At 43.0% G+C, this 25,511-nt stretch overlaps 1 protein-coding gene across 2 annotated transcripts in view; it reads right to left on the reverse strand.

Annotated features, from left to right (window-relative positions):
* The window catches only part of LOC122793384 (alcohol dehydrogenase class-3), a 230,777-nt gene that overhangs the window by 155,125 nt on the left and 50,141 nt on the right, over positions 1-25,511 (reverse strand). For both annotated transcript variants that reach the window (XM_044061355.1, XM_044061356.1), the window contains exon 6: positions 16,012-16,272. In XM_044061355.1, the coding sequence (XP_043917290.1) occupies positions 16,012-16,272 (261 nt within the window). The remainder of the gene's footprint in view (positions 1-16,011; positions 16,273-25,511) is intronic.

Here is a 25,511-nt window from a genome sequence, read left to right on the forward strand (position 1 = left end):
AAAACGAAGGTCATGGTAATGACAGAGTCAAAGAAAGGCAGTGAACCCTTCTGGGGCCAAAGGAAAAGTATCCAATCCTCTCCATTGCCCAGCTATCCTTAGCAGAAGGCAAATATTTGGAAGGTTTGTCAGAAGAGACTGACACCACAGGAGGATCAGCAGGAGGACACAAATAAAAACAGACGATCCTTAGGAACCTTATAGAGCCCATCAGGTTTCTTACGAACAGGAGGCCGAGAATCAGAAGACTTGGAAGCAGAAATGAAACAAGGCAGCAAACACAGGAAGAAATACTGATGGTTCAGGAGTATCCACCTGAAGCAACTCGTATCTTCTTTGAATCAGAGACTTAAGACTGCCACTTAGAAAAAATTCCATCATCCTAGCAATTGTACCCCAAAGGACAATTCCTTGAAAGGAAACTCAAGGAAACTCAGGATTAACAGACTCCTCTTAGTTACAGCCAAAGGCAAAGGCATCTGTGAAAACTAGGATAAAGAATCCTCAACTGAGGAATATGGTTCTCTAACCCATTTAGAAGGAGTAGAGGTCCAAGGAGGAGCAGGTACTGAAACTCCTTGAAGAGGCTTCAGGACCATTAAGGCAAAGAACAAGCCCCAAGTAAACTCTTGCCACTCCATTTCAGGATCTATAGGACAGAATAAAACATGCTTCAGTTTTTCTTTTCTTAGCAGGGACATCATCCCACCTTGGCAAGATTTACCCAGAACTTCCTCGCTGACCAATATCTGCAGAACCCCTCTAAGATCCTCAGAGATGACCAATAGCAGTTCCCCCTTGACATCCTGAAAAGATGCCTGCAAAGCCTAAGAGAACATATGAAAAGATGGATCCATGCCTGCCTCTTACATGGTAATGGCACAGGAATCCAATGTAATCACCAAGTAACCTACAGAACTATTACCTGCTTCTAGACGGACATACAGTGGAGGCTGGACAGCTAAAGAATGCAGCAGAGACTTCTTGACTTTACTGAGCAGGAATATTTCAGTGTTAAAAAATTTCTCCGTGGTACCCTGGGCTGTCTAAGCCATTGATTTTCACGATAAATAGCCAGGGAAGACAGACAGCTTCTAAGTATCTTGGGCACAAATGCCTTGCAAATATTACAACAGGTATGGTCACTGGAAACACCCAAACAAAAACACTGTTCATGGCAATCCTCATGGGGAACCTGCCTCCCACATTGACATTTTCCCCTCTTGGATGACATGAATTCTAGGGTAGCAACTTGATTTCTGTATTAGTAGCTGTATTTAGAGCACAACCAAAAGCTGTTTGCTGAATTTCCTGTTTGCACTTAATTTTAAATCGTTTTTTTCTTAAAACTTGCATATTTTCTGTCCTTGACCTAGCACTCGTGTGGGGTCATTTACTGCACTGTTATAACTTGATATTACTTGTGAACCTCTGCTATCTCTGTAAAACAAAACAAAAAAAAAATCTTGCTTTTTTCCCACTTTTCTGAGAGTTAAAAAAGTTCAGTTATAGGCTTGCTGTTCCTGAACTGTTTGAAAGTTTCTGTGAGGCCATTTTTGCTTGGGCTGAAGGAGGGTCTCTGTGTTCATCAGTGGCAGTGACTAACATTGAGCAGCTTCCCTGCCCCCCGTAGAGGTGGTTACTGACTTGAAACTGTAGTTTTATTGGCCACAAGGGGTAATTTCCATAACTCCTTCATTTGTCCTCAGAGGAGTGGTTTAAGGCAGTAACTTGTAGTTTATTGGCCATTTTGGGTCATTTCCTGTCTTTTCCAGCCCCCTGCTATAAAGCACGCTTTAGCGCGGAATTGCCACTGTTGCACACTAGGGCAGCTCCGGTTAAGCAGGTTTAAACTATTCGGGCTACCTAAAGTCCACTCTTCAAATTTTCCCTTAAAACTACCTTCCTCGAACTATACTACTGATCTAATCAGCGTATCCTATAATCATCTCTACTTGACTCCAAGTAGACTATTCTCTATCTGTTAAACGTAGCACTTGCTCCTACAGTACTTATTACCTTGATACGGCACTCTTGTCATAGATAGTACCCCAAAAAGGCAACCCCCATTTCTCGGTCACCCACGCCCCCGGAATCTTTTTAAAGTTTTTTGTCTATTCCTTCTAGCATGTCGAGGATCAGTTGCTAGTGTCCTCTCCTGCTCAGCTGGTGAACCTGGGAATATTGAGGCAATGTTACAATTGCCTCATGTACACAGACAACCCTCTCCTCCTCCCACAAAACACAAATACATGCGAGAGATGCAACTATACGGCCAAACTGGAGGCTGAGCTCTTCAACATAGGACTGGCAAGACCAGTCAGGAGGAGAAGGTTACCACACACACTATAGACCCAGTCTCACATAGTACCATTACAACCTCAAATCATACACATAAACACACAAAGACATACTGGAGGCTCTGATCAAAATCTACCAAAACAGCAGAGGCCACCAAAGCAGACACCCAAACAACCACCACCTCAGAACACAACACCTGCAACACATAGACCTCACAGTCAGAGTGTCAAACAGTCACAGCCCTTAAGGCCAAACACAATGCCAGACACACTAGTCATTGGTGACTCCATAGTCAGACACACTGACGCCCCGCCACCAGACTGAGTAAGGAGAAGGTCACAGTAAGCTGCCTGTCGGGCGCTAGAATCCGCCACAACGCAAGCACTCAGGTCTCTCAACAGCAGGTACAAATATGACTCAGTCATTGTCCACGCTGGTGTAAACGACCTGAGACGTACCTCCTTGGACTACATGAAAAGAGACATTGAGGAGCTCTCTGATTATGTAGCCCAGGCAGGTATGACCCTGACCTTGAGCAGTATCCTACCTTCACCAAGAATGATGCCACAATACAGAGATAAGATGATCAGCTTTAACAATTGGCTTAAACACTGGTGTCATTCAAAGGGGATCCAGTGTCTGTCTGCCTGGGATGACATGCTGGACAAGCCACGCTGCTCAAGGGACGGCTTGCACCTGTCACCCCTGGGATTCCGGATATTGGTAAAGGCTCTTGCCACCCCATAGTGCCTTTTTAGGCAAGGCTCAAATTCTAAACCTACCACCCTAGAACACAAAAAGGAAAAAACTAAGGGTAATGCTGCTCAATGCCAGAAGTCTAAATCTCAAAATGCACGCACTCGAGGCCCTTCTCAGTATGGAGAACATCGATGTCTGTGCTGTGACAGAAACCTGATTCAAGGCTCCTGAGAGCACCCCAGCGCTATCAGGTTTTACCTCATATCATGCTCCGCCCCAAAATCTGGACAATACCAAGAAAGGAGGGGGGGTATCCATATTCATCAAGGACACCCACACCCAAGACTGGTGGCAACGCACGATGCATCGGAGACCATCCAGGTGCAATTAACCATAGGCAAGACTGCTCTGCAAATTGTAGCATGTTACAGGCCACCCTCACAAACTCAGGAACCTCACATGGCCTTCCTGAAAACACTAGAGGGGATAAATGTATCACCAAACACCATCATACTAGGTGACTTCAATTACCCTAATATAGACTGGGAACACTACTCAAGCCCAAACACCCTAGCCCAAAAGTTCCTGGAATTCATAAACTCAAATGCCATGGAACAACTAGTCACCATCCCCACAAGAGGAGATAACATACTTGATCTCATCATCACGAACATGGGAGCACAATGTTCAACACCGAGGTGTACCCCTCACTGGTGAGATCAGACCACAAACTAATCTCGCTGGAGGTCCTCATCCCACCCCACCTGAAATAAAAAGACCACAGTAAAGAACTTCTCAAAAGCCGACTTCACACTTCTAAAGACTAGTGTGGTCTCCTTTAAGGCCCCAAGCCGGCGGAAAACAGTACTCAAGCCGCTGAATCACTTACAAATGCCTTCTACCAGCACCTGCAGGACTGCATGGATAAGGCAATCCCAAGCAAAACAAAGACTCTTTGTACCAAAGGCAAGCGCCCAGTCTGGTGGACCCCAGCCATAAACAAACTCTACAACAAAAGGAGGAAGCTACTACAAGATAGAGCAAAATCCTTAAAAGGTAAGACACCCTTGATCACTATAAGTAAAACTAAGAGCTCTCATAAAATCATCCAAAGCAAATTTGAGAGAAAAATAGCTAAAGACTCAAAAGACAATCATAAGGCCTTCTTTAGCTATGTTAGAAACCTGGGAGGAAACTCCCAGATATGCTCAGAGCTAGTTCAAAATGATGTGAAGATTACTGATCCTACAGACATTGCCAACATACTGGCTGACAGGTTCAGTGCAAACTTCTCCCTCCCCCAAAAGGAGAGATATCTATACCAAATGATTGCAGTCCCCCAAACATCTCCAGCCCAAGTGAGAACTGCTCTCTCCAAAGCAAAAACACAGCATCCATGGGACCTGATGGTGTCCCCGGCTGTGTGCTCCATGAACTCAATGAGGAATTAAACCCACAGCTAGGACAGCTGTTTAATCAAAGTCTTACCTCTGGATACGCACTCCAGGAGTGGCACACTGCAACTGTGGTACCACTTCACAAAGGCGATGCCTCCACCGACCCTGGAAATTACCGCCCATTAGCTTGACAAGCCTTATCTGCAAAGCCATGGAGAGGATCATAATGGACCTCATAAATAAAGACATAGGGAATTTGCAGACTTTGGATCCAACCCAGTTTGGCTTTGTCAAAGGCAGATCATGCCTTTTAAACTTGGTTGACTTTTTCGAAACAGTCACCAAAGCCATTGATGAGGGAAAGGCAGTCCATACAGCCTACCTCGATCTGGCTAAGGCCTTTGATACAATACCCCACTCGGGTATCATTGAAAAACTCATCAGCTTAAATGTCAACCCATACATCACAAGATGGGTTGCAAACTGGCTGAGTGACAGAACCCACAGGGTCAGAGTTGCTGGCGCCATGTCAAGACTCAAAGCCTGTCACAAGTGGTGTCCCACAGGGCTCAGTCCTAGGCCCACTCTTGTTTGGCATCTACTTTTCCGAAGTACAAGCAAACACAGGTGGGTTATGGCTGACAAAGTTTGCAGATGACTGCAAACTGGGTGCCATAGTAGAAAACACATCTGACACAGATATCCTTCAGAAGGGTCTCACAGAAACGGATAACTGGTGCCAGAGCCACGGCCTAAAGTTAAATGCCAAAAAATGCATAGTCATACCCTTCGGGAAAAACAAGGTTACCCCTAGCTACCAAATAGGTGGCAATCCACTGAGCACAGAAGAAGTTATCAGGGACCTGGGGACCCAGGTTGATAGTAGTCTGTCATTCGACACCCATGTAGCTAAAGTAGTTAGGAAGACCTTCTACATTGCCCACCTTATCATGAAGGGATTCTCATCTAGATCAAGGAGGTCATAGTCTCCCTTTACTCATCACTCAGACCAATGATTGAGTACAATGCCCCATTCGAATGTATCTGACCCGACACTTGCAGCAGCTGGAGAGGCCACAAAGTTCCTCACCAAAAGGATAAAGGGTCTCAAAAATCTGTCCTATGCTGCCCGACTGAAAGAACTCCAGCTCTATTCAGTCGCCACCGCTTGCTCAGCGGTGACCTTTGCCTAACATACAAGGCCATGTCAAACCCAGATTTGATGAATATCCTTCACCTCAAAAAATCTAGCTCCATCAGAGCCACAAGGGCGGGAGACTTAAACCTTGACACGGCTATTAATAGGACGTGCTGGAGGGATAGATTCATCATCCAAAGACTCCCTATGCTGTGGAACAAAATCCCGGTACATGTGAGGCAGAGCACCTCGCTGGCCTTGTTCAAGAGAAATCTTGACCAATGGATGGGAGATCACAGATATACCCCAGGGATTACCTCAGTGTCACTGCTCGACAGAGGCACAGCAAAATAATGGGTATAGTTCCCCATACTAAAGGGGTGGCGTAAGCCACAAAACGATGGGTTAGGCTTGTAAATGCTCTCGGGCAGATAGCCTAGTATGAACCTATGAACAAGACCAAGAAAGTAAAAAAAACAAAAAAAAAAAAAACAAAACAAACCACTCCAAAGGGGCAACATATCAGATGTTGCTAAATATTCAGTATAGTAAAAGCATTCAAACCAACTGGCAAAAAATGCCCTTTGAACTGGTGGCAAAAGTTCTAAGTAGTTGCATCCGTACATCCCTTTTATGTCCTGCATTCTGTGCGGGCAGCATAAATATGATGTATGGCACAAAGATCTAAGCTTATTTATACTGACCAAGTGATGGGCTGCCCACAGCAGGACATTTCTGTAACATACTGCAACAGTGATATGGAAGGACAGATTAACTACAAGTCAGTAGAGTACACAGTTTCAAATGGCGGTAAAAGTTTCACCACACGAAAAGATCCCAAACTGAAACCACTGGATGTCTAGGCAGTCTTAAGACTTCTCTGATCTTAAAAATTCTAAGCAAAGTTTTGAAGAACCAGAATTCGTAGAATTGAAAGGTTTTTTGTTGATTTTGCAAAGGGGCGATGGAAGCCTGCAGCAAATCACTGCCAGGCAGACTACTTCACAATGGACTTAACTAGTCTATACCGAGGCAGTCACACCCATGTCATCTAGAAGTTCTCATGAGGAACTTTTTAACATAAAGCTTGCATAGTTTCTACAATACCTGTGACTTAAAAGATATCCAAAATGCCTTGTAATAGAAAAGAGTCATCAACCTTTATTAAAAACACAGGGGCTCTACTCAGATAGTTTTCCATTTTGATTCTAAAGACTCCTCACTACCTCTGGATAGATCATGTGCAGTACAGGATCAACTAGGATTTTTAAACATGCTTTGGGCAAATTAAGTGACCGTTTCAACTGACTAGGAAATATTCTGGTTTAAAACTTCAGTCCCATCATGAAGGTCAGATAATACACGGCTTTGAATGCAAAATTAATCCTAAAAAATTTCTTTCGGGTGAACTTGGTCTAACATTTGTATAATGGGTATTACATCTAGCAGTATAAAAGTTTATTTTGTTTTTATTTTGCAGTGCACACTTCTAAGTATCTTATGTCCACAGGACTCGTAAAAGACGAGTCCTTCGACTAACAATGGCAGGAGTTTGTCATTTTCATAAGTACCATTGCAGAGCAGATAATCCAAGAGAGACTAAATGAAAAGTTTAATCTCCAACTAGGAACTCTGAATTTCCTATGGCATTTCAAAACTAGAATGAAAACATGTTCAAGCTCTCCAGGTACATCTTGTTGCACAAGCAGTAAAGTTTACGCTATCAACGGTCTGACAGATTTATTCTTTCTTTGGGACCAGAAAATTATTAAAACTTCTCCACCCAATTTCCTTGCAGTCTAAGGGGATTATGCAACAATAAGACCAATGGGACACACTGCTGGCTTGCAAAACTGTCTTCCTCTCATACTGCCTTTAATGTGGTCCAATACTACATCTCCCTAGCAAGAGGATGACTCCTCTGCCATGTCATGCAGTGTACAGGAGATGAAGCCTGAATTCCTAACTCAGGAGACCTGCTAAGTGGGGGGCACTGAACTGTTGCTGCTCTTTATTTCCGTCTCTCAGTGCCTGTCATTTCCTTTGCAACTACCGCTCGTTACAAGAGTCAGAAGGCAGAGTATGCAGCAACAGGCAAGTGAAACTTACTACCATCTACTCAGACGTTTGCAGAGGGACACTTTCTGCTTCACCTTTTCCCTTTCTACTGCTGAAGCACCTTTTGATAGGAATGAAAAAGGAAATGGATTCCCACGGGAAGAATGCTACAAGAAAACAAGCAACATGAAAACCTCTCCCATCATCTAGGGGCAGAGAGATGCGGTAGAAAGGAGGAAAATAATGTGTAAAAACTTATGGTGAGCAGCAGCACAAAAGCTAGGATACAGATGTTTTGTCCAGAGTCAGAATGCACTTCTCAACAGGAGGTAATATGTGGAATAGACTCTCCACATCAGAGTACCTCTAACCCTTTTTAAGCGCAACCTGGATAACTGGATGGGAAATAGAAAATACATCCCTGGGATTCCGCCTGTGTCCCTGCTGGACAGTGGCATCAGGTGCCGATTTGTCTATACATGGGCTAAACTCTTGGCTAGGCTTATAAGGGCCTCAGGACCAATAGCCTAGTAACATTAGATAGACAGATTAGATTGACAAATGAGTGGCTGGACTGCTTGTAGTCAGGGCTCTGTTAGAGTTCAGTTAACAGCCCTAACACCAAATGAGCCAGGCAGGCAGGGAATGCAATGAAAAGACATGGCTCATTTGTTTCGGGGGGGGGTATGCGATTTCTCCAAGGGAGACCAGGGGACCACGATCTGTGCATGAAGACATACTGCTACATCCCCTCAAAAAGCAAGGCACAACAAGTGCACACAACCCACTGCACTCCCTTCTCTCCTATAAGAGAAGTATGTTGGGACAAACTTATGGTAAAACCCTGAACCTCTCACAATGACTACCTAAATAATAAGCCCTCCTGGTCAACCCACTCTGGTGGGTAACAAGTGGGCAAACTGGCTACAAGAGGGCTGAATAGCAGCCAGGAAAACTGAAGAACGGTGCAACCATGAGCTATATGAAGAGGGATTTTTCAGTGCGAGATTTAAGTGTTTTTGTCAATCAAAACTGAAAAAGCATCAGATACAGAACCAACAAGTTATTTTGTCTTCTAACAGGAATTAGGGATGAGGGATAACAGGGAATAACAGTCTAGATGCATCTCTGTAGGTGGGCCCTGAAGATTTCCTGGCCTATAATTCTGACATTTGTGCTGTGTTGCTAATGTTCCCCTTTGGTATGTACCCAACCAGGCATATCCAACAACTGGAATGTCCAGAGAGGTTCCTCAATAAAAGAATACAGGGTGCAAGTAACCTGCCCTATGCAGATTGCCCCAAGGCCCAAGCCCTGTATTCTGTTTCCTACAGCCATTGAGGGGAGGTCTATGCCTAGCACACAAGGCATTGTCAGATCCCAACTCTGATGGACCTCCTGCATATCTGAAAAACAATCAGCATTAGAATTACCCATTCTAAAGACTTTAAACTTTCCCTGCGACATAAACAGTACCTGCTGGAGAGACGTGCGTGGATCCCATAGACCACCCAGTCTTTCAAGAGGCGCCCCAACCATGTGAAACAGAGTTCCTCCTTAACTCAATTAGAGTGCAACTTGGACAACTGATGAGGAACAGGAAACTCGTCTCTGGTTTGGCCCCTATGTCTCTAATGGACACTGGCAGCTTGTAAATGTTTCACCTCCCAAGCTCCTGCTTACACTTCTCAAGGGTGCCAGAACTTGTCAGAGACTTTGGATGCATAGCTAGACTTAAAAAGGCCCTTGTGATAATTAGCCTAGTAAACCCCCCATGAACATCACAACGCATGCAGAGAATGCATGACTCAAACTTAAACTGCTGCAAGCCATTTGCTTACGGTGGAATGCAATCAGAAGGTGCGTCTTTGGCAGTGTTCTACACCAGACTTCTACAATAAGGTCAGATAACTAGCTATACAAGCAGTAAAATAAATGTTTTATCTATATTTAATTTATTTATTATTTATTCCAGTTTGATTACCGGGGAGGTCCACTGTGCTTGGGGGCCCGTTTTTCAGTGGAGGCCTGGGGAGAAAAGCTCCACAGAACAAAGTTTATTAACATGAATAGTTTGCAATACAAACAGGTGTTTCTTCAAAAAGAATAAAGACAAACAATTACAATTATGTGCAGGAGAAAAAAAACAAGCATATAGCATAATAGCTAGATTTTACTATTTAGTTACACATACAATCTACAATTGAGAGTGAGGTTAGGAAGGTAAGAAGGTTAGCCCGGAGTGAAGGGGGAAGAGAGCTTGAGAGGTATGGGCTGAAGGAGTACAGTTGCATTTCCTGTTTAGGTAGAGGTAGGAATGAAGTTTGAGTTTTAAAGTTATTATGGTTGTTACAGGTCCTTAGTGAGGAGGGCAGAGCATTCCATTTTTTAGCTAGGGTAAAGGATAAAAAAAATTGACCAACTGGGCGCTTGGGTTTTTGAACGGTGATCAGGTTTTGGTGAGAAGATCTAAGGGATCTGAGGGGGGGGTATATAGTTGTAGTATATTGGATAGGGCAGGGCAGTTAGTGGGTTGGAACAATAATTTGTGGGCTGTGGTTATTTGGAGAAAGTCAAGTTGATTGGGGAGTTCAAGCCAGTTTAAAGAGTGAAGGGAGGTGTAGTGATGAGAGGTGGATTTGGCATTGGTGGCAAATCTGGAGATTTTGTTGCAACATACTTCCAGTTTGGAGGTAAGTGTGTAAGATAAATGAGTGAGCAGAGGAGCGCCATACAATACAGGGGGAAGGAGATAAGTAGAGGCAAGAGTTAGTCTGGTGGGAGGAGACAGGAAAAGGGTGTTTCTGTAAAGTAGGCCAAGTTGCGTGTGTGTTTTCTTGATGTTTAGCTGGATAGGAGTGTTAAATTTTACTTGATAGTCAATCGTGACATCAAGAAGTTTGGCAGAGGGTACGATCTCAATAGTGGAGTTGTTAAGGCTGTTAATTTGAAGTGAGCTTTTAATCAAGAGTGGAGGATTTTGAAGGGGAGAACAGAAGGATCTTAGTTTTGTTGGCATTTAGTGAGGTGATTTTGGAGCATCCAGTTTTCGGTGGTTGAGAAGGCATTTTGTTAGAAATTGGAGCTCTGTTAGGTTAACGGCGCAGCAGATCAAAGTGGAATCATCAGCGTATTGCACAATTTTAGTGTTAGGAATGGCTTTATGGAAGTCATTAAAGATACTGAACAGCAATGGCTTTATGGAAGTCATTAATAAAGATACTGAACAGCAATGGGCCAAGTATGGAACCTTGGGGCACTCCAGTGGGGGTAGGAAGGAAAGTGGGAGTGGCTTGACCCCATTTCACTGCTTGGGACCTGTTTGAAAGATAGCTAGAGAACAGTGAAAGAGTTTTTTGGGAAAGTTTGAGATTAGAGAGATGGTATCAAAAGATTTGGATAAGTCCAGCAGAACAGAGGAAACCATATTACCAGAGTCACGGGCTGAATTGACAGAATGTAAGGAGGAGAGAAGGGCAGAGTTAGTACTGTGTCTTGGCCAGAAGCCGTGTTGGGTAGGAGGAGAGTAGCTGGTGTTTGGTAAGGAATGGCATGCAGGTGGATAAATTTTTCAAGAATTTTGGAGACAGGGGAGAGGATGGCTATGGGGCGGAAATTGGAGACATTACAGTTTTTGCCACCCTTGTGGAGTGGAAGAATAAATGCAATACACCAGTTTGGGTACATAAGATTCAAGTAGTGATCTACTGACCAGAATGCTGATAGGCAGAATAGCATCTGAGGCTATTTTTAGGAAGGAGGACGGAATGCTGCCAGGGGCATTGGAGCAAGGCTTTAGTTTATAGAGAAGTTTCTTTATTAGACTGGTGGAGCCGGGTTTGAGTTCGAAAGAAGGGGGGGGGGATTGAGCAGAGAGGGGTGGAGGGTTATTGTTGGTAAAGGTCTTGGTTAGCTCAGCGATAGAAGAGGTGAAGAAGGTATTGAATAGTGAGGCAATTTCAAGGTCAGATTTGCTGGTGTCAGGACAGGGGTTGTTTTCTGTACCTGGCCTAAGAAGGGAATTAATAGAGTTCCAGAACTGTTTGGGATTTTTTGCATGATTTTCTTGTAGTTTGATGTAGTAAGACTTTTGATCTCTAATGACTTGTTTTTTGGCTAGGTTTCTCAGTGGTTTATATTCAAGTAAGATTTCTGGCAGTTTATAGTGGAGGTAGGCTTTCCAGGTTTTATCCCTCTGTAGCATACTCTTTTTTGTATCTTTGGTGATCCATGGGGTGGTCTTTGTTTTAACTCTTAGTTCTTATTGGAGCTAGGGTGTTAAGGACAGTTATGAATATTGAATTGAAGTAGTCAACTGCTTTGTCTAATGGTAGTATATTTAGGGGGTTCCAGTTAGCTTAAGGGAGTCAGAGAAAGTAGTAGGGTTAAAGTTAGATAGGTTAGGAGTACGAATGTACTGGTCAGAGTGTGGGGAAGTGGTTGTAGCTCGAAGGGTGAAGGCAGAGAGGTGGTCTCCTAATGGGTCAGGAATGACACCAGATTTTATGACTTTGTTAGGATGAGATACTAGGATCCAGTTGAGTATGGAGCCTGGGGGGTTGGTTTTGTTAGGTCTAGTAATGGAGTTAGTAAGTTGAGTGAAGTTGAATAGGTTGATTGTTATGGTGGGATTAGGGTTGATGATTTTTCCCCAGTCAATATTTACATCTCCCATATTGCAGGTTTCTAGCTTAATATTGGAGAGGTCCAATAGTCAAAGTCACTTATATGAGGTTTTAGCCAGATTTCCAAGATGGCTACTATGTCTGGTAAGTTATGATTGAGCCAGGCATGGGAGAGGGTTAATGTATTTAAGCTTTGGGCATTGATGGTGAGGAATTTGAGGTTTTTACTTGAGGATTTGTTGGAGAGAAGTTTGGTCGTGGATTGGGGTGAATGTCGCCGGCTAAGCAAAGATAAGTGGGATGGGGAATACATTTATTAGGTTTGTATTTAGATAGAAGAGGCTGGTAGTGATTAGGTTTGTAGTAATTAGTAGAGTTTGTGAAAAGTTTTACTTTTAGGAGAAGGATAGGGTGGGAGGGAACTAAAGAGGCAGAGATATTGTGGAAGTGGGATATAAATGGAAATCAGTATAGGAGGTGGCATGGTAAAGAGGTAGTAGAAGGAAGAGCAAGGATGTGAAGATAAGGATTTTAGGAGGAAGGGTGAGCATGGTAGTTAGAGTCAGACGTGATAGAGAAGAGGGTAATGTGATATTAGGTGGGTGGGGGGAGTGGTAGTGAGTTAGGTGGGTTGGAGGAAAGGGTGGGGGAAGGTGTGTGAGGACTGGTTGGGGGAGAGGGAGGGACTTTTAGGAGGAGGATATATGTAGGACTACTGGGGGTGGGTGGAATTTGGGGGGCAGGGTAGGGGAGCAGAGTGAGCCCGCAGGGCGAACGGAGCGGGAAGAGCCAAGAAGGCGGGAAGGACCAAAAAAAACAATCAGTGACCTGAGGCTGGAAAAGGAAAGCTACTGCTAGGGTGCAGGAATTCTGGTTACAAACTTTGGTTTTCCAGTTATTAACTTTGGGTTTGGTTAGGATACACTCTAATGTGCATGAGTGTGTGGTGGTAATTCCACTGATTCCTTAGTGTAGGGCAGAGACTTTTAGGCAGAGTAAATGAGTGGAGCAGGGAAAAAGGTTTATAGTTGGTCTTTTTATCAGGAGTATGCTGCCACCTAGTGGAGAAAGGAGAGAGGTACACTCAGAGAAAAAGAGGTTCCTCTAAGTTAGCTTTAGAAGTTAGAGGCAGTGAGGGGAGTAGACTGTAAACCAAGGGGGGGGGCAATGCAATGGCCTGCAGTAGGCTAATTTCAAGCACACCAAGGTAGAATGCTGCTCATGTTTAGATAGTCACTAGAATAACATATTTAAGACTGATTACATACACTGACTCTCCTTAGCAATGGGGAGACAAGGTCCCAGTATATTTAATGTAGATCAAGCAGATTGTCCACGGACGGCTTCTCTTAGAAAGGAGGGATATTCTGTTAAGTAGTAAAGAAGGGGGAACACCTGAGGGAGCAGCTGAAAAAAAGAGAAGTAAAGAAGGGGGAACACCTGAGGGAGCAGCTGAAAAGGAGAGAAGAAAAACAATGTTAAAAAACTGGGGGTAGGGGGAAAACAGGAAGAGGGAAAGTGCAGGAAGAGGCGAATTCAGAATAGAGGAGGGTAGTCTTACAGTGTGGAGTAGGAGAAGGAGAAAAAGGGAGAAAGGAAAAAAGAGTGCAGGCTGAGGGAGATATAATTATGAAGCAGAGAGGCAGGTAACATGGAGGCAGAACAGTTGTGTAGTAGAAGGTCCACAGAAACTTCTCACATCAAATCACATGCAAACAATAGTTAGGTGACAGGATAACAGGTGCTATGCAAATTAAAATAAAGGACCGTTTACGTTGCCCAAATAGCAATAAAGCAATATTCCTGGGTAGAAGATTATACAAAAGGATAATTACAGGTAAATTCAGCTGGTACATTTCAGTTATACACGTAATGACAGTCAGTTATGGCAGGCCCAAGGGAAATTTAGAGAATGTATAAACACATTTCAGTGATAATGCCTACAATAATAGTAATACTATGTTGCTAAAAACAGTAGACGATAATATTCTGGCTTATTGGTACCACTTCTCTTGGGTGGAAAAAGACACCGTTATGCAGTTGCAGGTTAAAAAGCAATGGTTGCTAAGGTTCTAATGCTAAAAGCAGTGTCTGCAGGTAAAAAAACACTTATGCAGTTAACGGTTAAAAAAAAAACCCAAAAAAACCCCAAAAAAAACAATGGCCGCTAAGATTCTAGTGCTAAATGCCATATCAGCAGAAAGATTAAGACACCTCTAAATATAGAGCGAACAATTTCGGTCCCTAGGTAATGGTGCAACACAAAACAAGAAATATTGTCGACGACAAATTGTTAAATCTCGCTGAGACACTAGCGTTATGTGCAGCTTCTAGTGCTGCTTAACAGACACATTAAAGCAGAATATACGGACAATGCAGACGCCAAGCAAAAAGAACAGAAAACACAAAAATACACGCTGCTCTACCTGAGCAATCAATAAAATCAGACCCAACTCCAAGGTGAGACTGGAGTAGTTATAAAACATTAAACAGCACTGTTAAAGGCAGCAATCAAATGAGAGTGTTTCAGTAGTTTTAGCAACATCTACACATTAAGCAGTAAAACATTTGATTCTGTTGTACAGATTTTCTCTTTTGTGCTACACCTACTGGGAAGCGAGAGCAGCAGCCTAGACGTAAGTCCGATGCACAGAGGATAGAGGATGAGTGTGGCCCAGATTTAAAAATGGCGCCGCAGATATCATCCCAGTGAAGTAACATTCAGGGCGGGAATGAGCCTTTTGGGGGGGGGGGGTAAGTAGGGGGAGATTTAGGAAGGGAGAGGAAAAAGGATGTAGAGCAAAGAAGGCAGGAAGGACCAAAAAAATAATCCGTGACCTGAAGCTGGAAAAGGAGAGCTATTGCTAGGGTGCAGGTATTCTGGTTACAAACTTTGGTTTTCCAGGTATTAACTTTGGACTTTTAAAGAATGAATGTGCATGAGTGTGTGGTGGTAATTCCACGGATTCCTTAGTGTAGGGCAGAGACACTTGTGCAGAGTAAATTAGTGGAGCAGGGAAAAAGGTTTATAGCTGGTCTTTTTATCAGGAGTATGCTGCCACCTAGTGGAGAAAGGAGGGAGGTACACTCAGAGAAAGAGAGGTTTCTCTAAGAAGTTAGGTTTAGAAAGTTAAATAGAGGCAGTGAGGGGAGTAGACTGTAAACCAAGGTTGGAGGGATGCAATGGCCTGCGGTATGCTACTTTCAAGCACACCGAGGTAGAATGCTGCTCAAGTTTAGATAGTCACTAGAAGAACATATTTAAGACTGATAACATACACAGAGTCTCCTTAGCAATGGGGAAACAAGGTCCCAGTATATTTAATGTAGATCAAGCAGATTGTCCACGGACGTCTTCTCTTATAGGATAGCGAATGGGAAACCTTTTTCCCCCACAATGCTTTATTTATAGGATGGCTAATGGAAAACCTTTTTCCCCCAGTTTTGGAATATGCAACCTGCTTTACCAGGGGATACAGGTTTCAAACACAGGACACACCAACACTGGTGCAACAAAAGCTAAAACAGATACGAAGGAGAAGCTGTCAGTGCTACTCCTTTTGCTCTCTTGTTAACAGCCACACACACAAAGAATTAGCAAGCAAGGCTATCACCATTTGTAGAAAACATCAAGACAGGTAGAAAAAACAATTTTAGCAGACTAGCTTTATAAAAGTAAGCCTTGATCAGATATTACAGTAATGAAAGCTTAATTGTCTCTGCATGACCAATGTTTAAAAGCAGAGAAGGAAGGCAGATGCAATTCTATCAAAATGGAGCATGGCTTACTTACCATAACATCCACATTTCCAATGCACTCAAATGAATAGTCCACTCCACCATCTGTTAACTCTACCAGCACTTCCTGGATGGGTTTCTGGTAATCTTTAGGGCTGATACATTCATTAGCTCCAAATTCTTTGGCTTTTTCAAACTTGGATTTATTAATATCAATACCAATAATTCGTGAAGCACCAGCTGCCTTACAGCCCATAACAACTGCAAGGCCTACAGCTCCCAATCCAAAAACAGCACAAGTAGAGCGAGGTTCAACCTGCAACACAGAATGTATTCAGCATTAACATGGACACCTTCTACAGGAGCACTATTTGCAAGATTTTTTAAAAATCAATAAAAAAGTGATGCAATTTCAACAAATCCTTTGAAGAGCGTGGCTGAAAAGTTTATACTATATACACTTGTGAGATGACCCACCACTGGACCAGTAATCAAGGAGCCTCAATCCTCACCACTTGGCAGCAGTGGGGGACAAACTGGGAGGTGTACACACAGTATTTCCAGATGCAGCACTCTACATAAACTGCTATTTCCCTTAAGAGTATACAGACCACAGTCAGTCCAGGGCTGGTTTCTCCCCCTTTCCTCAGATCCCCAATAAGACTCCCCACTAGCACAGCTAGAGTGTTGAGATCTCAGCTGAGTGACCAAGCCAAGACCTCCAGCACTCTGTCCAACCAGTGATTCGTGTCCCTGCCCAAGTAGCTGACACACACACTCCTGGGCACAGGTTTACTAGCCATGCCCTCTTCTGCCCAGACTATAAGGTAGTTATCACTGCCAGTCAACTTCTTAGCTGCCCTTAACAAAGGGTCTGATCTTACTGTGTAATATTACTACAAATGGTAGTTTCACCAAGATCAAGGCTATAAAGAGTGCACACAGTGTCACCAAATGAATATGCAAGTACTCAAAACAGCCACAATTTTTATTAAAACATATTTAAACCCAAGAACAGGACAATACTACATATATATTTACAGAGAGTTCAAAACCACTTTGCAGTACAGCCTCAAAGAAAGAAAAACATTTAAACTAAGCTTCACTATATTCCCTACTACATCTAACAGAATTATACTGTTCCCTAGAAACTTACTTCATTAAAGCAAGGCAGATGTGGTGAATGGGTCTAGTCATGTCCAAGACTAGAATACAGAATGCTCCAAGAGATTTCTCAAAATTACTCTCTCAAACATTACTGCTGGGATAGCTTAAATGACAATCACGTCTTGTCATCTGACTAGTACCCAGATGAAACACCAACTGCTGGAAGCTAGCAGTATTTAGCATCTACCTGTAAAGATACATAGGCCTCGCATCTTTACCAGATGCTGGAAGTCATAAAACAATTACATTCATTCATGCTTTCAGAGGTAGTAATTAGTTCACTCCTAAGACAATACAGAAGGCTCCCCAATACACAAATTGTCTCTCTTGCTGCATTGAAACTGAAAGATACTATCTTTTATGGCCCAGCCATAAAGTAATATAATTTCAGTTATTTTTCTGAAGTTAACCTCCTATATTTCAGTTTCCACTGTTAAAATACATACATTTAAAACAGTTACTATAGTGCATGTACATTTCTGTTCTACTCCAATAGGGCACACGGTGGATACGTTTCAAACAGCAGTTTGCAAAACATTTTCAACACACTTCTGCATCAGCAGTTTGATGTACACATGACATACAGTTCTAATACATTTGTAACACAAGCATCTTATATAAATCATATTGATATTCACAAATGACATGATTTACAGATAGCTGTGCTGGTAGTATCCCCCTTTATCACAACCTGGATACTTTCGGGCAACCTAACAAACTGGATAATGTTTCACAGGTCAGGGACATCCATCACAAGCATCTGGGCCTGCAAATTACATGCATAAGAAATGCTCTCTTGCATGGTGGTGGTGAATGGGAAGGAGACTGATAATTCTTTTCAGGTCCGGAAGATCCTTAAGCCCATGCATTAAGATATGCATTTAAAACATGGCAAGCTGCTGCCAGTTTTTATAGCACATTCTAAAGCAGTTTCAATGTGGCATGCTCGGTACTACTATTCAAAAAACATACCACCTTTTGGTGATTTTGAGCTACTAAAATGCTTGTCAGATGTTTACAGAAGTGGTATGTACTACATAAACATCTATACAGGCAAGAAAAAAAAGCCACAAAGTAATAAACATCTGTTACAACATGCCTAATGCAATCTAGTACCAGGTTAGACTGCAGTAATGGAAAAACCACCAATATCACAACTTCAGAAGGGCATCCGGTGTAAAACCTCTGCCAAATAACACATGCGGACAACAATACAGATTTCTATACCAGATCGGTCGAGGCCCGGGTTAACAACCGCCACCAGTACTGTTAGCCAACAGGGTGCTGGTGGAAATTGGGCTACTGTTGGCCGAAGGAGAAGAGGAGGGGGAAGGCATGCCCAAAAGCAGAAAGAGGAGGAAGAAGGTTAGGAGTGTAGTAGTGAGGGTAGGAACTTTGAATGTTGGCAGTATGACTGGTATAGGGAGAGAGGCTAGCTGATACGATGGCGAGAAGGTTGATATATTGTGTGCGCAAGAGACCAGATGGAAAGTAAGGCCAGGTGTATAGGAGGTGGGTTCAAATTGTTCTATCATGGTGTGAAAGAGGAAAAATGGGGTAGGGGTTATCCTATAGGAACAGTATGCCAAGAATGTTTTGGAGGTGAAGAGTGTCTGATACAGTGATGTTTATGAAGCTGGAAATTGATGGTGTAATGATGAATGTTCTTAGCGCATACGCTCTGCAAGTTGGGTGTGTGTGCGATGGATGAGAAAGAAAATTTTTGGAGTGAGTTGGATGAAGTGGTGGTGAGAGACTGGTGATTGGAGTGGATTTCAATGGGCATGTTGGTGAAGGGAACAGAGGGGATGAGGAAGTGATGGGCAGGTATGATGTTAAGGAGAGGAATGCAGAAGGTCAGACGGTAGTAGATTTTGCAAAAAGGATGGACATGGCTGTGGTGAATACGTATTTTAAGAAGAGGGAGGAGCATGCACACAGGTGGATTATATCCTATGCAGGAGGGCCAGTCTGAAGAAGATTGGAGACTGTAAAGTGGTGATGGGAGACTGTAAAGTGGTGATGGGAAAGTGTAGTTAGGCAGCATAGAATGGTGGTCTGTAGGATGAGGTCGGTGATCAAGAAGAGGACGACATGTGTGAGAGCACTGCCAAGGATCAAATGGTGGAAGTTAAAAAAGGGTGATTGTGAGGTGGAGTTCAGGGAAGAGTTAAAGAGGCACTAGGGGGGGCAGTGAAGAGTTATCAAATAGCTGGGTAACTACAGCAGAGATGGTAAGGGAGACAGCTAGAAAGGTGCTTGGTGTGACATCTGGACAGAGGAAGAAGGACAAGGAGACCTGGTCATGGAATGAGGAAGTACAGGAGAGTATACAGAGGAAGAGGCTGGCGAAGAAGAAGTGGGATTGTCAGAGAGATGAAGAAAGTAGACAGGAGTGTACGGAGGTGTACGGAGATGAGGAGCATGGCAAAGAGAGAGGTGGCAAAGGAAGATAAGGCATATGGAGAGTTTTATGAAATGCTGGACACTAAAGAGGGAGAAAAGGACCTGTACAGATTAGCTAGACAGAGGGACCGAGCTGGGAAAGATGTGCAGCAGGTAAGGGCGATAAAGGATAGTGAGGGAAATGTACTCACAAGCGTGGAGTGTGTTGAGCAGATGGAAAGAGTACACGGAGGGGCTGATGAATGGAGAGAGAGAGAGAGAGAGAGAGAGAGAGAGAGAGAAGGTTGGATGATGTGGGGATAGTGAATCAGTAAGTGACACAGATTAGCAAGGAGGAAGTATGGACAGCTATGAAGAGGATGAAGAATGGAAAGGCTGCTGGTCCAGATGACATACCAGTGGAAGCATGGAGGTGCTTAGGAGAAATGGCAGTGGAGTTTTTAACCAGATTGTTTAATAAAATCTTGGAAAGTCAGAGTACACCCAAGGAGTGGAAAAAGTGGTACCTATTTTTAAGAATAAAGGTGATGTGCAGAGTTATAGTAACTACAGAGGGATACAACTGATCAGTCACAGCTTGAAGTTATGGGAAAGAGTAGTGGAAACGAGGTTAAGAAGGGACGTGAAGATTGGCGATCAGCAGCATGGTTTCATGCCGGGAAAGAGCACTACAGATGTGGTTTGCTCTGACAGTGTTAATGGAGAAATTTAGAGATGGTCAGAAGAGTTGCATTGTGTCTTTGTGGACTTGGAGAAAGCATACGATAGGGTGCCTAGAGAGGAGTTGTGGTATTGTAGGAGGAAGTCAGGAGTGGCAGTGAAGTATGTAAGAGTGGTACAGGATATGTACGAGGGTAGTGCGACACTGGTGAAGTCTACAGTGGGAGTGACAGATCCGTTTAAGGTGGAGGTGGGATTACATCAAGGATCAGCTCTGAGCCCTTTCTTATTTGCAATGGTGATGGACAGGTTGACAGACAAGATCAGACAGGAGGCCCCATGTACTATAATGTTTGCAGAGGACATTGTGATCTGTAGTGAGAGTAGGGAGCAGGTTGAGGAGACCCTGGAGAGGTGGAGATATACTCTAGAGAGTAGAGGAATGAAGGTCAGCAGGACTTGGACAGAATATATGTGTGTGAATGAGAGGGAGGATAGAGGAATGGTGAGGATGCAAGGAGTAGAGGTGGCAAAGGTGGATGAGTTTAAGTACTTGAGATCAACAGTTCAGAGTAATGGTGAGTGTGGAAGAGTGTGCAGGCAGGGTGGAGAAGAGCGTCAGGAGTGATTTGTGACAGACTGGTACCAGTAAGAGTGAAAGGGAAGATCTACATGAGGGTAGTGAGACCAGCTATGTTGTATGGGTTGGAGACATTGGCATTGACAAAAAGTCAGGAGTCGGAGCTGGAAGTGTCAGAGTTAAAGATGTTAAGATTTGCACTGGGTGTGACAAGGATTGACAGGATTAAGAATCAGTATATTAGAGGGTCAGCTCAGGTTGGACACTTAGGAGACAAAACGTCAGAGGCGAGACTGCATTAGTTTGGACATGTGCTGAGGAGGGATGATGGGTATATTGGGAAAATGATGCCAAGGATGGAGCTGCCAGGTAAGAGGAAAAGAAGATAAGGTTTATGGACTTTGTGAGAGGACATGCAGGTGGTTGGTGTGAGAGCAATATGCAGAGGACAGGAAGAAATGGAAACTGATGATCCGCAGTGGCAACCCCTAACGGGAACAGACGAAAAAGATGGGAGACTGCTAAATATTGGTATAAACTCCACACCTACAGATCATGCATTGCCCACCCCAGCTCCATTCATACCCCTCTTCCACTTCAAATGTGTATGTTCCAAAGTAGTATCTACTCTAAGAATATTTCACGGACAGCCTTCCTAGATCTGATGACAAACACCTGGTTCATATATCACTCTATAGAGCATCTAGGTCTTCCTCTCAGCCACATATATAAAATCAGTCTCAAAATATCATGTCACAGATTTGGAAAACTGTTCTAATTAAACCTCTCCCAACGCAGGAAACAAAATAGGACTTTCCCTCTATATCCAGCAGTACCCACCTGTTCTCCTCAAAACAAAGATTCTGGCCTGGATAGAGTACCATGACAGCAGTTTAGTCCCCAATTGTTGGCACCCTGCTAAACTCCAATAGTGGCCTCCTTACAGGTAACCTAAAGGTCTGATAAGGCATGACTTCACTGATCACCATCTTCTCCAAATGAAGTTATCCTTCCAGATGCAGCTTCCCATTTTAAAAAAATCCTCACAGACAGGCACCAATAGGATCCTTACAATCAGAATCTGCATCTATTACCAACCATGTTCCACAAGGATCCATTCTTGCCCGCCTCCACAGCCATTAAACTTCCTTGGGTCCTCAATCATCTCCTGCTTATTCTTTATGTTGATGGCATGGTCATTTACTACCATGTCACACTCACAGCAACATTCAATGCCAACTCCAGTTGGACTTGCATGAGCTCCACCAATGGCCCAAACCATATACTACTCAAACCCATAAAGAACAAAACATGTTTTTTGGAATTCTACAGAAAATTCACCAAGCACTTGGCTCTTTACCATCTTTGACCTACACTACCCTTCCATAGAGACAACCTCGGCCTTCAAATACCTAGGACTGTGGCTTGGTCAATCATTAAACGTGTATTTCCACATAGACAAAGGGAGAGCCAAAATAAACTCCCTCCTCTTCAGGACCAAAGACAGCTCCCAAATCTATCCCAAGCAGCCAGGGCAGCCACTGGCAAAGTTTTCTCAACTTTAATATGGGCTCCTGATTTTTTGCTTTTGCCTCCAACAAAAACATTGCCATACTCCTAACTCTCATCAGGATCTGCAGATTCATTACAAGCTCACCTCTGTGAGCATCACCCTAGAAAAAGCTTAACGGCTACACAAAAAACAAACATCTAACCTACTTTTAGGATCCCAACTGCACACATTTACTCCCCTTGCAGCTACACTTCATGAAATAACTTCACATACAACCCGAGACACTATTCACAAGCCACACCAACTCTCACTGGTTGTTGGAGTAAACACACAGCATGGCACATACTCTCTCCTTTCAGTGCCTACTCTTTTGCAAGCAAGCTCTCCCCATCAATGTTAAGGAAAGCATTGCTTGTTCCAAATTCAGATTACAACTCAAAGCCAGCCAAATGCTTCTGCTTCACAGGACATATCACATAACCAAATTCCTTTCAGCGTCTCTTATCCTCTATCAAAATTTACTGAATTTTGACCCACTTTATAAACTAATGTACATATTGTACAGTGCACTGTAATTAAACTACCCAAAATTTACTGAATTTTGACCCACTTTATAAACTAATGTACATATTGTACAGTGCACTGTAATTAAACTACCCAAAATTTACTGAATTTTGACCCACTTTATAAACTAATGTACATATTGTACAGTGCACTGTAATTAAACTACCTACATTCTAGTGAAGTAGTCTGAACTTTTTGGCTCCTGCTTAAACTTCTGTATTTTTTTTGTTTGTGAAAGGTTGTATTTCCCCCAAGTTAAGCCTGAAATTGGACAAGATTGATCAGTGCATTACCCCAGTAAACATATAGCTAGAATGTCTTAACACAATAGTCCAGTTTTACCAAAGCTGGACTGGCTTTGCCTGCCTACATTTTAGTCACCTACAGCATTATACTAACATTTTTGTATCTGCATAACTTCATCAAGTTCTCATATCAGGTCATACGGTGGTCAATCTACAGCCATGGACATGCAATGGTGTTATGAAAATGCAGCAGCTTTTCAAATAGCTTCACTGCTCCTTACCAAACCCACAGCCAAGAGTTCAATGAAGCTCAGACACATCCCAATAATGGTGAGAGACTAACAATGTATCCCATTAAACAGACTCTCCACATATCCCTGGTAAAACTAAGTACTCACTCAAGGTGGCAGTTTATTCCAGGCACAGAGGATGCACTGAGGCACCTCCCCTACCACCTAGTGGTACTGGCGCAGCAGTACACATTTAAGTCTCTAGAGGGGGCGTTTGCTTTACCACTAGTTTCACTTGGGTAAAGAATTTCAGTGTGTGCTGGGATATTCAACAAATCACCCTTCAGGAACTTGACACAGAGCAGAGGAACAGTACTTTTCATCCTTAAGAGTACAGACCCAAGATCCCTATACTGATGAAAGGCAAAGGTCTCTCAGACCTTGTTTATCCCCATGCAACCCCAATTTTGCTCACAGCAGCTCCCCTTGCAATAAAAGTCACTAAATGCAGAAACAGACACTGCAAGCACTAGATACTGTTTACAGTACTAACTGCCTGCACCCTGTTCATAAACGTCGATACATTTGTCTATATCAAATTACACAAAACCTCAAAAGATGTGTTTTATTCATTTTATAGAGGAGGGCTTGTTTGCAAATAAAATGCACGAGTGTCATTCTTCTACATTCTCAAACTGGTGCCAATTTTATGCAGTTAAATGAATAAACTAGTGTAATTAATGCAGACTAATCTGAAAAAGATGAATCAACTGGCCGGATTTTATTATCACGAGTAAAAGCAGAGAAGTGATGCAACCAAGGATCAAATACACTTACCACATTTGTGCATGCAACTTTATCCAATAACATCACGCCAAACGGCCATTAACAGTTTAGTGTTAGAGTCACTGTCATGATGCAGAGGCATCTGCAGGTGAAACTGGCACAATGAATTCAGAAGACTCAAATTACAGAGGAGGAGTACATTTTCTATTCCATTATACACATTAAAACCATAAAGTTAACCATTAACAGATTATGCTGCTAGATCAGAAATGCTGATCCCTGGTCCAACACGTTAATGTGCATCTCTAAGTACAAGGTACTATGCTCAACAGGATGCAAAATCAGTATCCTAAATCACACAACCCCCTCTATTTTCTACACAGGGTGGAAGGGTTGCCATTAGTTGTTGCCATCTTTCTCAGTTTAATGCCACTCCTACCTTTTAGTCACATGCCAGTCACAGGTCTTCTCTTAAACTATACCTTTGCTGGCCGTCCTTGTTTTCCGCTTGCCTTTTTTCACTCTCCCCAAATCTTGCAAGCCTGTTTTCTACTTTCCTATACATTAGGAATGTGTCTCCAAACCACTGTAACCTATTATCTTTAACCCTTCTCCATATTTGGAGCTACTCTAGCTTCTACGCCAATGTCCTTTCTTCAACTGTCCCACTGCACATCCTACCAACCAGTCTTGAACAATTCCAACTAAAACTACCTAAAACTTCAACTGTTCAGAAGCTGCTAGAACAGCACTTTCCATCTGTCAGAGGTCATGTGGATTAGTGAGGAGGTTGCTGCAGACAGCCCTTACTGATGGGGTAAGCCAGTATATTCGTACAGAAATGCATCTTTGGATACCTTAAAACCAAGTTAGGCCCCTCCCCCAGGTCTTAATTCTTCCAAGGAAGACAAGTCGCAAGCCATTCCTTGTATATCAAACTCTTCCATGCATATATCTTGCAACTGTTTTTTATCTGTTTTTATTCAATCAGGTCCTGGTATGCAAGACCCTCCCCCCTAAAGAGACAATGGGTTAACAAAACATGTACTGCATTTATCCTTGGCCTTATGACCTGGGTCATAGCTAACAAGAGCAGTATCCTGACTGGATCATCAAATAAGCAAGACTGTTAAAATTTTGAGTACAAAAAAATTACAAGGGGATATTATCTAAGTCAAAGAATTCCAACAAAGACAGCTGGCTTTGGAATGCAAAACATGGGTTGTGGGCATATTATGCAGACACAGGACTACTTTCATAGGAGGTTACTAGGCTAATGACCCTGGGGCCCTTCAGCCTAGCCAAGAGTTTAGCCCCAAAAAAGAAACCTCAGTCAGCACCTATCGCCCCTGTCAAGGAGGGGCAAAGGTGGAAACCCTGGGACAAATTTATGGTTTCCCATCC

Source organism: Protopterus annectens, chromosome 2.part0 (assembly GCF_019279795.1).
Source record: "Protopterus annectens isolate FY-2018-M chromosome 2.part0, PAN1.0, whole genome shotgun sequence".
NCBI classification, from domain to species: Eukaryota; Metazoa; Chordata; order Ceratodontiformes; family Protopteridae; genus Protopterus; species Protopterus annectens.